The sequence below is a fragment of the Protomyctophum parallelum genome, assembly GCF_964188405.1.
Source record: "Protomyctophum parallelum genome assembly, chromosome: 5".
In the NCBI taxonomy this organism is placed as follows: domain Eukaryota; kingdom Metazoa; phylum Chordata; class Actinopteri; order Myctophiformes; family Myctophidae; genus Protomyctophum; species Protomyctophum parallelum.
The window spans coordinates 53826087-53841469 of NC_139702.1; the positions used below are offsets into that span (position 1 = coordinate 53826087).

The window sequence follows — 15383 nt, forward strand, 5'->3', positions numbered from 1 at the left end:
TGCGTGCGTGCATATGTAGTATGTACATGTGCGAGCTGGTGTGTGCAGCCTTGGGTTACTTTCTCACAGTGTGAAAATGCTACTTATCGGATCATCTAGGATCATCTTGGTGAACGAGTCGCAGAGACTGATAGTTATGTATGCCTCTCTAAGTGGGCCGGGTGGTCCACGACTCATTGATTCACACCTGTCTCTGTCTTCACAGATACAGAACAGTCTACAGTGTGAAATGTGAACGCCGAGAGACCGCTCTGTCATGAGACCACCGTAGGCCATTCACTAGAACAGTGGTTTTCAACCGTTTTCATATGAAGGCCCATTATTTATTCAGCATTTAAGCCACGGACCACCATTTGATGAGATTTTGCCTCGCAAACCGAAAACTAAAGAATATTTTGTTGTTGTTGACGAACATGGTTTATTGAGGTTGGTACCATGGGACAGATGAACATGGTGTATTGAGGTTGGTACCATGGGACAGATGGACATGGTGTATTGAGGTTGGTACCATGGGACAGATGGACATGGTGTATTGAGGTTGGTACCATGGGACAGATGAACATGGTGTATTGAGGTTGGTACCATGGGACAGATGGACATGGTGTATTGAGGTTGGTACCATGGGACAGATGGACATGGTGTATTGAGGTTGGTACCATGGGACAGATGGACATGGTGTATTGAGGTTGGTACCATGGGACAGATGGACATGGTGTATTGAGGTTGGTACCATGGGACAGATGGACATGGTGTATTGAGGTTGGTACCATGGGACAGATGGACATGGTGTATTGAGGTTGGTACCATGGGACAGATGGACATGGTGTATTGAGGTTGGTACCATGGGACAGATGGACATGGTGTATTGAGGTTGGTACCATGGGACAGATGGACATGGTGTATTGAGGTTGGTACCATGGGACAGATGGACATGGTGTATTGAGGTTGGTACCATGGGACAGATGGACATGGTGTATTGAGGTTGGTACCATGGGACAGATGGACATGGTGTATTGAGGTTGGTACCATGGGACAGATGGACATGGTGTATTGAGGTTGGTACCATGGGACAGATGGACATGTTGTATTGAGGTTGGTACCATGGGACAGATGGACATGGTGTATTGAGGTTGGTACCATGGGACAGATGAACATGGTGTATTGAGGTTGATACCATGGGACAGATGGACATGGTGTATTGAGGTTGGTACCATGGGACAGATGGACATGGTGTATTGAGGTTGGTACCATGGGACAGATGAACATGGTGTATTGAGGTTGGTACCATGGGACAGATGGACATGGTGTATTGAGGTTGGTACCATGGGACAGATGAACATGGTTTATTGAGGTTGGTACCATGGGACAGATGAACATGGTGTATTGAGGTTGGTACCATGGGACAGATGGACATGGTGTATTGAGGTTGGTACCATGGGACAGATGGACATGGTGTATTGAGGTTGGTACCATGGGACAGATGGACATGGTGTATTGAGGTTGGTACCATGGGACAGATGAACATGGTGTATTGAGGTTGGTACCATGGGACAGATGAACATGGTGTATTGACGTTGGTACCATGGGACAGATGAACATGGTGTATTGAGGTTGGTACCATGGGACAGATGGACATGGTGTATTGAGGTTGGTACCATGGGACAGATGGACATGGTGTATTGAGGTTGGTACCATGGGACAGATGAACGGCAAACGTTGATCAAAATGACAATTATTTTACATTAACCCTAATTGTGTAGACCGTAAATTAAGTAGCCTAAATTAATGCAGATATGCAATCATTTAACTCTTGAGAGCGTAAAATGAAACGTTCCTTTTTGTTATCAACTCTCCATCATTTATCTGCGGACCATGGAACCCGGACTACTGGTTGAAAACCACTGCACTAGAAGACAAGAACGGTCAGCCCTGTGGACCCCTACCAACACACGCATGCACGTCGTAATGCATACATGCACGCACACAGACAGAAAAGCATTGCTTTAATAAAATAGTCACTCTAATGCTTTGGCAGTTTTTAACATGCCCCCCCCACCCCCCAGACAGAGAGAGAGAGAGAGAGAGAGAGAGAGAGAGAGAGAGAGAGAGAGAGAGAGAGAGAGAGAAACACACACACACACACACACACACACACCCTCTACGGTATTCTAGTTTCCATTATTAAGCAGGGGGAAATGGAGAGAACTTTTGCGCGCAGCTGAGGCTAATTGCTCTGATTCGGGGGAATCTGTTTATGGCCGCAACTTTGATCAGCGCACAGATGCTTTAATAACCTTTAATTTTATTTACTCACTCCCCATCATCCCCAGTCTGATTAAAAAAACCATGCCATCTTCTAATATAAATAAGAAGTTGGTATTTTCCCCCGAATCTCTCCCTTCGCAGTGTTCTGTACTGTATTGGGGCAGAACTGGGACATAATGGTGAGTGACAGGTAGGGGTTCGGTTGGGACCGGAGGCCTGCATGCTCGCATCTTTGCATACCGATGTGCTGAGGGCGGGCACTGTGGTTGCTGGCCAGTGATTGGCCGGCTGCTCCATCCCAGGCAGCGTGCTTAACGCCACAACATGGTAAGAAATTGTAGGCTATCAAAACAGTGGCTAATGCTAATAATGCTAATCACTTGTATGTGTGCCATGATGCGCAAGGTGGTTTATTAAAATGTTGTTCTCTCACAACAATTCAATGCCAGGAATGATACTTTTGAGTGACTGACTGCTACCAGCAATCAATGAAAAGGGCAAGTTTGCCTATTCACTTCCTGTGTATAACCTGTATGGATATTTTCATTTCCTGTGATGCAGCACACCATGTTTCTCCCCGTATGATAAATGTGCTGCTATGCAGTTAAAGTTTGACATCAGCCATCCCTCATGAAAGTGAGATCATCAACAATAAGGTTAGTAGGGAGCCCGGCCTAGGCTGTTCCCTGATATTTAATTTGCTTTCATTACGAAAAAAATATATTTTCAGTTTCACCAGGTGCAACACTCCTCTGATAACCTGTGAACAATGGTGAAATGAATATATATAAACTTCTAGAGGGTGCCCGGAAGTGATAACTCGCCTGAACGCGCCTGAATCAATTAATGAACGAGCGCTCCGTGTTAAACCCCAGCTGCTCGCTCTTGTATTTTGGCCGCCTGCAGTTCCAGCTTTGGCCAGTAGGGCAGGGCGGCTTCACAGTTTTTTTGTCACTCTAGGGGCCTGTGTGGACTCATCCACTTCTTTCACTCATTCTCGTCTGTCTTTTTGTACCCACTGTCTCAGACACTTGCTGCCGAGTTGAGCTGAGCGAAGTCGAGCCTAGAGTGGAGAATAAGCAAGTGTGCTCTACTACTCTCGTCTTTTCTCCTCTCCTCCTCTCTTCACTCGCTCCCACTTTCACACGGGCTCACATTGCACTGCTGTTTTCTTTAATTAACCCAGAGAGAAAACAGCTGACGGGGTCAACACTTCTGCTCCCGAGAGAGGGACGCAGAAAGTAGGAAAAAAGATGGGAGGGAGAGAAAGAGTAAGAGAGCAGTTCATGTTAATGACACTTTGCAGGCTCTGTTGCCCTTTCTGCGTGATCCCCCCACCCCCTCCCAGTGTGTAAGCGGGGATCAGAACAGGAAACAGTTCTCTTTCTCCCTCTCTCCTCCACAGGCCTTCTCAGACACCTTACACAACCCCCTCAGGACCTGACACGTTCAGTCTCCTGCTCTCACATCCTAATGAACACTCGGGGAATGGAGAAAGTCACAGCTAAATAACACACACACACACACACACACACACAGTCACACAGTCACACAGTCACACACACACACACACACACACACACACACACACACACACACACACACACACACACACACACACACGCAGTAGAGGTCACACACAGTAGAGGTCTTCACAGGTCCCCGAAACCCACACACTGAGACTCTATCCTAGACCTGAGCGGATCCAGGTACGGAATTTTGACTTGTCTCACGTGTGGCTGTCAAATCCATTATAATTGCAACCGGTCTCTGGTAAGTAAATCTGAATTGATTTAATCGACACACCATGAAGCCTTTTTTTTTTATTGTTGTCACATTCCTAAGCCAATAATTTGATGACCCGCAGAGTCGGTAGGAAACTCAAAGAGTCTCCAAGGAGTCCTGGTCATCAAATATTGTCCGTGTCAATGATCGACCGGAGGTGCGATAAAATAAATAAATAAATGAAACGCAATATGTTCTTGATATAACAAAAAAGGCACAGGCACACGTACACACACACACACACACACACACGTAATCCCCCCACCCAAACTGACTGGGCTTTAAACCCTGGGACTGTTTTCAAAAGGAAAAACAGAGAAGAGAGAATATATTTTCTCTCTCTCTGATGCAACAGCAAAGAGAGAAAGGAACAGTGGGTTTTCAGAGGGGTTGTAAGCATTTCAGTAGGGCTTTAAACATAAGGACAGGAGAGTTATGTGTTTTTAACTATCCCCTGACTCACCGCCTGCAACAGGCTAGCACGGCTTTCCTGTGTGTGTGTGTGTGTGTGTGTGTGTGTGTGTGTGTGTGTGTGTGTGTGTGTGTGTGTGTGTGTGTGTGTGCGTGTGTGTTTACAGGTCCACTGTGTGCCTTGCGAGCGTGTTCCTGTCTGAACTCCGAGGACCTCCTGTGTTCTCTGTCTGTAAGCACACAGTGGTTTAAGAACTCTCCCATAAGTCTGGTGAACTCATAAGTCCTGTCTGTTGGGTCACTGCATTGCACATGCACTCGCAGTATATATCTGTATTGTATATATCGCATTCATGTTATTTTGCAACCCAAAGACCCTGTGTGTGTGTTCAAGGTTCAAGGTTAGCTTTATTGTCCCTTGCGGGAAATTGGTTTGCAGCCAGATCATAGTAAAATACACACAAAATACATACAACAACAACATTCAATGCAAGACTAAGAACAGGGCACTAGAGACAGAGAATTCATGACATACAGTAGTAGCAAAGTCAGCAAAAGTGCATTAGTGGGCAGTAAGTGCAAAGGGGCAAGAATAAAGTGCTATTTGCTGTTCAGCAGTTGAATAGCAGCTGGGACAAATGATAATTTGAACCGATTAGTGCGTGCGTGCGTGCTGAGCATGTAATGTGTTTTATACACCAGCTCGCAGGTCACTGTGTGGTGTGTTACTATCTGTCTGTCCTCATAGGCCTCATGTACTGTTCTGGTTGTCCGTGTACCCACAGTGTGAGTCACTGCTGTCAGTGTACTTACAGTCCATGTGCCTCCTCGGCCTCTCTCAGCTGGTCCCTGACGGCCCGGTAGTTGGTCTGAATCAGACGCAAGCGCTCGTGACGTTTCTCGTGTGCGCTCCTCAGAGCCTCGTTCTCCTCGGTCTGGGAGGCACAGAAACACAGATACAGGATGCCTTTTATGTTTCAGAACAACAGGGTGATATGGAAGTTAATTTAAGGCTGCAGCATTATACTTCTTCCTGGCTGGGGAGGTAATGAGAACAAGTGACGTCACTGCAGAGAAAACGAACAGACGCATTGCCTCGCCGAAATTCATTTCGGCATTTCTCGCAGTTAACTAAGGGATTGGGAACAAAGTAACAAAAACCAAAGGAGATTTACAATTAGGGACTTTCTTGGCCCTCTGCAGTTGGAACACCTGGGATTTGCATGTTGAGCTATTTACTATTGAGCTATTCTCAATATAGATGTAATTAAAGTGTACATAAACAATCTATCCCTAATAGTATGGGTAAATCATTTACGTAGACTGAGAGTCCTTCCACAGTGAATAGTAGGGAATGTACAATGTATAATTATAAACCGTAAAAATGTAAGTAACGCATTACAGAATATTAATTAGATTTTTGTGCAAATTACATAATTTGCTTTATTTATAGAGTTTTTATAATTTTTCACTCTATATATTATTCTATCAGTTCTATCATGCTTTTTTATTCTCCAATCGCCTGTGCCGACAACAGATGGACCGTATGGATTAACAATAACACCATATAGCTTATTTGATCTCATCTGCCCTTTTCTAACCCCAGAGTGCATCACCTAATCTTATCCTATCTTATCTTCTCTTCTTTTGTTCTCTTGTCCAGCCTGTGGAGTCCAGAGCCATAATGTGGCATGGTGTAACATGGTTCTCTATTACCGGAGATCTAACACCTTTGGTCTGACAGAATACCAGCGGGTTCATGTCGCTCTCTTGCTCTCTCGTTTCCTCTCCTCTTTATGACAAGAGCTTCTCCTCTGACCGAGGGCAACTGAGACATCATTACAGAGTGACATTTACATGACCGGGCCATAGGGGCCAGTGAGGGAGGGGGTGGGCAGTGCATGTTCACATGCACTCACACACACAGAGGAAGGCACGTCAACCAACAAAGCATGCGTGTACACTGTACACGCACGTGCACACACCTCACTTTAACTCTTCATCATAATGTTACCACTTACCACCCCACAAACACACGCACATGCGCGCACGCACGCACGCACACACACACACACACACACACACACACACACCGAAGACACAGGCACTCACGTACACAATCTGCCAATGCACACACCTCACTTTAACTCTTTTTCAACAGCCAGCGGAAAACCTCCATCATAATGTTACCACCCTCCGCGCAAACACACGCACATGCGCGCACGCACGCACACACACACACACACACACACACACACACACACACACACACACACACACACAAGCCAGAGAGCCTGCCAGACACATGTAGTGCTGGTGGTAATGGGAGGTTGTGTTGACACTGTTGTTGTTGTTGACAGCTATTAAAACACAGCTAGACTGGACTCTTACTTTAGAACATATACAATGTCCTGACAGGAGTGTGCACGCGCGCGCAGTCAGTCAGTCAGTCAGTCAGTCACGCACACACACACACACCAATCTGCTCCTCTACATTATTTTGACCCGAAGAAGAGACTTTCAGCGGGCGTGACAAGGAAAGACAGGAAGACGAGGAAGTAAGAAGAAGAAAGCTAGAAATAAAAAGACAACAAGAGAGGAGGAAAAGGACAAGAGGACAAACAAAAAAAAGAGGAAACGAGCAAAAACAAAAATGATAGAAGAAAAGGAGAGAGAGTTAGTGAGTGAGAAAGAGCGGAGTGAAAGGATGGAGGGGGGGGTGGGGGGGTGGGGGGGGCTGTTGCAGTGCAGGGCAGGTTTCTGCTCGAGTGGCCAGGGCTGGAAGATGCTTGTTTACTGCTGCTATGACACGGCTGCCCTGCAGAGAGGGAAATGCGAGCCCTCAGCCCCGTTATTATTAACAAGGACAAAGAGAACAGAGGAGCGAGAGCACACAGTACACACGTCAGCCAGCTACACACACACACACACACAGGCACACACACACACACACACACACACACACACACACACACACACACACACACACACACACACACACACACACACACACACACACACACACACACACACACACACACACACACACACACACACACACACACAGAAGACACAGGCACTCACGTACACAATCTGCCAATGTGACAAGTATGGATTTTTGGCCGTGCTGCTAGTGGTGGTATATTCACAAAGGACATCTGCAACACATCCTTAGCACCCGTCAACAGCCCCTCTCCTCACCTTCACCCCACAAACAGGGTCCTCTAATGAAAGAAGTGTGGGTTGGGGGGGGGGGGGGGGGGGGGGAGGGGGGGACCTGTGAAACCAGGGGCCGATGGGATGAGGGTAGGGAACATGAAGAGGGGCTGACTTGATTGATTGCAGAGGGGGTGGGGGGCTGGTGCGGGTGGCAGGGCATTAGCCACATCATGGCTTTGCCGGTCTGCTTATGGAAGCAGCTCTACTCTCCCCATCCCTCCAACTCCCCGCCAACTCCCTGGGTAGGCTTGGTTGCGGCCATCAGGCCACAGGCCCTTGCCCACGGGCCGATCAATACACACCCTTACCCTGGCTGCCATTACACATGCGCGTGTGCGCACGCACGCACATCTGCGAAGGTTTTCAAGCTGAAAAATAATTACGCTACTGCAGCAGCCACTACCAGACAGTGCTGTTTACTTGGAAATCTCTAGGAGAGAAGGTGGGGGACAAACACACACAGACATATACACATGCACACAAACACACACACACACACGGCACTCACACCCACAGACAGACAGGGCCATTATGGCGAGAAGTGTTTATTTGTCTACCACTGCTGTTAGCTGGAGAGGTCAGCGTGTCAACAGAATGAAGGGCTGGTGTTGGCCAATTTCCAAGTCATTCTGTTGGGAAGAGTGGATCAAGTGGACAACAACCGTCCAGAAGGATGGAGTGGAGGGGAGAGCAGAGAGAACAGAGGAGTGATTTACCGTTCTTTACCGGTGTCTGACAGGACACTGGAACCATTAAGTTCAACATGAATACCCCAAACATTATGATAGATAGTGTGCACGATTCATAATCTGTTCATCTTGAATACTGTTTAGTGGTGGTAACACACTGAGGAGCACCTGCCGGGAGGACGTATAGAGCCTTGGTCCTATACTCCTTCCGCCCAACACCGCCCCGGACAGGTGCCGTGTTCAGATCTTACGGTCTAGTATAATAATAAAATGGCTGATGTGGAATGCTGTAAGCTCTGTTTCTATTGGTTTGTATATGTTGTGTTTCTGTGTGAGTATTTTATTTGTATAAAGTACTGTATATACAGTAGTATTGTTTGTTATGTTTGGTGCTGCCTGTTTCTATGTCTGTATGTTCTTATACCCTGGAGTACCTTGGAAAATGTACGTGAGTTAGACTTTAATATATAGTTAGCGCCCCTCACTTCACACATGTAACTTGCTTTGATGAAGGCTTTACATTAGATAGAATAAAGAACACATGTGGCAGCTTTTTTTTTGCAGCTTTTTTTTTCTCACTTTCCTACACAATTCTTATATCTTGTGCTTTTATCTCCGATTGTGATTGGCTTTGCATTTGCAAATGTGTGGGTGTTTGTGGGCCTTGTATGTGTGCATGTGCAACTACATTGTGTGTGCTTGTCTAACAGTTGTTGTACTGGAAGGTCACAAAGGAGGCAGTGGCAATGGTTGCGCAAATGAGACTCTCTTTTTTGTCGGAGACGCCAACAAGCGCCACAGTAGAATACCCCCCACACCCACCCACTTACCCTCCATTTTCTAACAGTTCTCTCAGCAATCATAGAGAGAGGTAGTGGCTGTGTCCATTAGGCCTGGGAGTGGTTGACCACTCCATTAGGTGGACACCACTGTATCATTGGATGTTCTGCTCACACACTGATACACAGTTAAAAAAAAAAAAAACTACAAATACTTGGAGTTGGAGGGAGTGGAAACAAGAAGTATAGGTGTGAGTGAGAGAGATTTTATCAAGATATAGCCCGCATTGGGTTGACTGGTAAAGTTCATCATAGGTTCTCTCTTAATAGAGTGCTGTTTTATAAGAGTTGGACATCATGAAGCGCTCTTGGTTCGGCCTGGTGATGAAACTACGTCATGAATACATGAACTGAACATCCAGGCATTTCGCCTAATTATAAAATTAACAAAATAATTGTGAAGCTCCTAGGACTGTACATTAGTAGCCTATTATGAGAGACGTTTGAGTTTTGAATCATATAATTTGTGGAGCATTTTGAGTGTTGACAATTGTGTCTTTCAAAATGGTTGCACATTGCATTTAAAATATTTAGTTGCTCGTTCCACATATGTCGTAAGAGACCTCGCATTAACAACAAGAGGGTAGGCCACTCGTGTCCCTTTGTCTTAATGCAGATTTAATGACAACCTTTAAAGAGAGGAGTGGACTTATAAAACAGCACTCTATTAAGAGAGAACCTATGATGAACTTTATCAGTCAACCCAAATGTTTTCCTACATTTTCCTCAATGTTTATATATTTATTGCTTGATCTAACCGAGTCCCCTAAACCCCTTTAACCCCCCCCCCCCTCCCTCCTCAAGGACTCAGTCAGATGTACCTTATTGTATTTTGTAAATACTGTGTTTCAATATGTACAGTATACCTAACTTAAGAAAGTTTCTTAACTATAAGAAAGAAAACTCATATTTTGCCATATATTTTCCTATATATGTATTTAAGGACTTTGATGTCTATGATTTAACGTCTGAACTGCTGAATATTTGCACTTTTGGTACAAGTTGGCTGTGTGTTCTTGTGTCTGCACGGGACAGAGGAAGGTGTCTCACCTAGGGAGACTATATAATGTGACACTTCCCGTGTCTCCAGCAGACAACGCTGATGAAGGCTTGAACGCCGAAACGCGTCCGTTGCTGCTGCTCTGCAGCAACAATTAAATAAGTTAAGAGTGCCTTAAAACATGAGTTCCTCGAGTGCTGGTTTTCGCTTTTAAAGAAATTTCTGTTTAAGTGAGTGAGAGAGAGACACACACACAGACAGTGAGATAGTTAGAGACAGATGGAAAGAAAGAGTAGGGTGTGTCTGTATGTATATTGTAGGTTCGGGCCCGTCAGATTAGTTACCTTCAACTGAAGCAAGTCCTCCAGGTCCTGGATCCTTTCTTGGCCAACTCTTCCTCCTCTCCTTCCTAGGCCTGTCTCTGCGCTGCCGGCTGGGGACAGAGACCTGGACCGCTGCACAGGTGCACCCTGGGAGTTGCAGGCAGAGAAAAATGGCAGAACGGGGAGTTTAGCTCCGGAACACACTTCGACCACATGAACAGACGGGGAAATGTGGTGCAACAATTAGCATGTGCGGGAACGCTCACTGAATGCCAACACCACAATTATACATGTTCATATCACTCCCCTCTCACCTTGAGACACACACACACACACACACACACACACACACACACACACACACACACACACACACACACACACACACACACACACACACACACACACACACACACACACACACACACACACACACACACACAGGAATAGGAAAAGCAGCAGCAGGAGGTTGGTATCTATGTGTTTTGTGTGATGAAGTTGCAAGGAGAGCCAGAACAGCAGCGCAGAGTTACACACGTGCTTCTTCTCTTTAAGTTTTGTCTGTGCATGTGTGCGTGTGTGTGTGGGGGCGATAGTGAGCAGAGAAAGCAAGAGAGAGAGAGACCACAGAGAGAGAGTGGCGGAGAGAAGAGGAGAGAGCGCCAAAGGTTTCTCCCTGCGACTGGCTAATGAGTGTGTTCATTTCCATTTACATTGTTTCTTTGACAATAATGATGTCCCATTAGGGGAGACTAAAGGGGCTATAGATTGTGGAATGTGCCGGGCTTCATTACAAGAGGTGGGCAGGGAGGCTCCTCTAATTGCTCTACCAGGGGCCCCCAGGTTACACTTGATAGGACAACTGGAAGAAACCGCCGACCGTGGGGGGTGAGGAGGTGGAGGGAGAGAGAGGAGACACGCGCTATCGCCAACCCTCCTCTGTTTAAATAAATAAAAAATGAACGTCTGAGCATGGTGCACTGGGGCCCCGCGCCATGGAGGAAGCAGTGGGAACAATATGCTAGCGGAATATGAATATGAGAGTTTGGGAGGCCTCCCGTGGTGCCAGGCAGGCCTGACCAGATGGCAGGCTAAAATCTGCCATGCGACTAAACGCACAACGCTGGTGCTCAGGCTCAGTGCATGGGGGGAAGAGGAGGAGGGTGGGAGTTTATGAGAGAGGATGGTGCGTCATCCAGTTTGAAGAAAACATCAGCCAAAGTGACTTTGAAGTGCCGTCCAGGACTTAAGGTTGTGCCCTCGATAACGCATACAGGCCCATTATTATTTATAACTACTTCTTCTCACACTTCTCATAACCAGATGCCTATGATAAACGTTTCTACTGTATGTCAGCTGCACTAGACTAATTTAAACTGGAATGTGGACTATCATTGAAACAAGCACTAGCATTTTGACCTGTCAGTGTGCCATGCATCCTCATGTGTATAATGTGAAGAGTGTGCAAGCAATAGTACATCTGAGAATGTGTGTGTGCATGCATAAACGTGACGTGTGCACGTGTCTTGCAATGTGTGTGTACACGTGCATTTTTAAGTGTGTGGGTGCACTTATAAGAGATAGAGTGTGTATGGGTGTGTGTGTTCATGTGTGTGCATGCGTGAGCATGCTCTGCCCATGGGCTACGGTTGACTCCAGTGACCCGGTGCCCTGCTCTGCCGCCGTGCCCACGCGGGTGCCAACCGTCTGCTACAGCTCAGCCTTAACCACTCTGTGCCACTAATTAGCAGATTGATCTGCATATTTCTGATGGCCGGGCTGGCTAAGCAGCTCACACACTCAGCCCCACTGTGTGCACGTGGGGAGGAGAAGGAAACATCTTGTTTGTAGTCCACTGAGCTCAGACCAGTGGCTCAGATACAGTCTCTCCAGTAGAATTGCTTTACAGTGGCTGGCACGATTACTTTTGTTATTATATCATTGTTTTAATTGCCATGATGTTGGCAATTCAGTCAGACATGGAAGGCCAGGGGTTGAAATTAACCTGAAAAAGTCCTTTTGCTTTTGGGTTAGCCCTTAGCACCCATTACGCTAGATAGGCAAAGCAACATAGCTTAGTTTAAAGGAAATCCAAATGAACTAAAACCACCAACTAACAAGATTGATAGATTCTCAATCTCAATGTTTTTTTTGTTTTTTTCTGCCAACTTTTTGAAACTTGACGTTCTGTTACCTTTCTGTTTTCTGTTATATTATCGTTGTATTTTATTAATATCTATTTTCTTTCCACAGGCTGACAGGCAAGTACTTCGTTCGTCGCTGCAGTCGGGTAACTATAGCAGTAGCATGCATTGTCTCAGATAGGTTCGGGTATAGGTTTCCTATAAAAGGAAACACAGACACGTCATTTTATCTTCTACTAGAGCTGGGACTCGATTAAAAAAATTAATCTAATTAATCAGAGGCTTTGCGATTAATTAATCTAGATTAATCTAGATTAATCGCATTATTTGACCGGAGAACAGTGAGAAAGTAATTTTTTCAAATGGATTTTGGTATACTAGTGAATCAATGAATAGTGAATACATAAGTTTAAGCAATAAAACATTGTTTTTGTAGTAATGGGGGTAATAATTCTTTATTGAATAATTGCACACAACTGTGCTGTAATCCACGCTACCATCGGATAGCCTTTTAAATCCTATTTCCAATCCACGGGGGCAAGCAAAGTGATCTCAGCGGCTTCCCCCAGTCTGGTGAACTGTCTGCGGTGTCTGGTGGTGTTATTGTCTGAAGAGGACACGGACACTTGGTGCAGGTCCGTCTGAAAACTGTCCAGTGACAACGTTCCGCGGTGAAAAAAATAGTGCGATTAAAATGCGTAATTTTTTTTAATGCATTAATTTTTCTGTAGTTAATTAATCGTAATTAATCGCAATTAGTCCCGGCCCTATGATGAGGTGAGAGAAATATGTTTAGTGTTGTCTTACCACGAGAGCCAACCTGAACGTCAACTCAGAGAAGTCAGTGAAGAATGACACAGAGGCAGCCTAACAAACATTTTATACCTCTCTCCCCTAGCGCAGGTACGTGTAGAAATCAGTTTGATCCAGGAGGTACACTGATAGGGGTAACGTGGCCGAGTTGTGTGTGTCGTCTACTTGGCTGCGCACTGTCTCTGTCCCACAACACATATATACTGTATATGTATATATATTTGCTTTTATTGTTTTTATGTCCTTAGCCATGTTTATTGCTATTTGTATGCTCTGCCCTGTAAAGCACTTTGATCTGCATTTAGGTATGAAAGTTGCTATATAAATAAAGTGTATTATTATCATTACAGTATATATTACAATTACAATTTACAATTTAGGCATTTAGCAGACGCTCTTAATCCAGAGCGACTTACATTTAAGCAAGAACAAAAGCATGGGAATACATCACATAAAAGCATTTATCAATATCATGAAACATGCGTAAGCTATATTAGTGTGGTTCTCACCTGGCGGGTTGCCTAGCGACACTCCATGAATTATTTTACGAACAGAATTCATCCATGCCTTATTTACAGTGAAATAAATATCAGTCTGGAGAAGCAGATCATATTAAGGTGGGATTATTATATGATATATATGATAAAATAAATTGTAAAAATATTCTAAAATAACATTATTGTATGTTTTACAACTTAAGTGTGAAACATACACTACATACAGGGAACAAAATGAACACCCCCAACCGCCAATGGTGTGTATTTTTCCTCTTTGTCCATTATTAAAATCGGAGCCAAATTCCTGCATATCTTTTTCTTTTAATAAAATAAATAATAGCTTCAGTTTGTGATTCTGCCCAATAGCACTACTTTTTTAATGTGTAGTGCAACAGTTAATAGACGTGATGTGTGTCTACTCTACGTGCACAAGTGTGTGTGCGCGTGTACAGTATGTGTGTGCGTTTGTGGCATGTAATGCGCGTTCCACTCACAACAAATCAATATTCGAGTGATCTCACCGGAAGAGTGTCGTTACATGAGTGCACCCATACTAAATTAGTTTTCAGATAATCTTAACACAGTTAAGTGTATCTGAAAACAGTCAGGGAGCAGAAGAGATGCTATTGTATGCGCGCGCGTGTGTGCGTGCGTGCGTGTGTTATGCTGTGCTGAAGGAGCAGAGATGACCCAGGGACAGTGATAGATGACTGGGTTCTGGTGCAGATGCTCTCCATGGTCTAGTTGGACGTCTGTCTGCCGTCTGCTTCCCTGCCACAGGTCCAGAGGACGCACCAATGTGCCTCAGACTGTGTGTGTGTGTGTGTGTGTGTGTGTGTGTGTGTGTGTGTGTGTGTGTGTGTGTGTGTGCGCGTGCGTGCGTGCGTGCAATCCCATGCATATGTAGTGTACGAATGTGCGACTACCAATGTGTGCGCATGTGTGTGAGTGAGTAGTACTGTGTGCACGTGTGTCTGGGTGTGCGACCGGAAAGCATATGTGCATGTGTACTGTACAGTAGGTCTGCATTCAGAATATGAGTGTGTACGCGCTTGTGCGCACCGGTGCGTGCGCGCGCGTGCGTGTTCAAAGTAGGGATGTCCCGATACACTTTTTTCGTTTACAATCCGATCCCGATACCACCATTTTTGGGTTAGCCGATACCGATAGCAGTGTTGTGATCTCGTGTTGTGTTTATAGCTATCTAGCTATATATCTCGTGTTGTGTTTATAGCAGACTCCTCACTCAAATGTGCACTTGCAGTTTTGGCAACTCGAAAGCAAACTCCACATGCACCAACATTTTATTTACCTGCCATAGTGTTAACCCCTTACCCACTGTGTCGTATCGGTGGTTAGACTGGCATATTCGCCGATAACGATATAAGGGCCGATAAC

The 15383-nt window shown here is 45.3% G+C and overlaps 1 protein-coding gene across 1 annotated transcript in view; it reads right to left on the reverse strand.

Annotated features, from left to right (window-relative positions):
* Nucleotides 1-15383, reverse strand: part of cntln (centlein, centrosomal protein) — a 151736-nt gene that overhangs the window by 87846 nt on the left and 48507 nt on the right. The window contains exons 10-11 of the mRNA XM_083764538.1: nucleotides 10553-10678; nucleotides 5275-5396 (exon numbers count right to left, since the gene is read on the reverse strand). Of these exons, the coding sequence (XP_083620664.1) occupies nucleotides 5275-5396; nucleotides 10553-10678 (248 nt within the window). The remainder of the gene's footprint in view (nucleotides 1-5274; nucleotides 5397-10552; nucleotides 10679-15383) is intronic.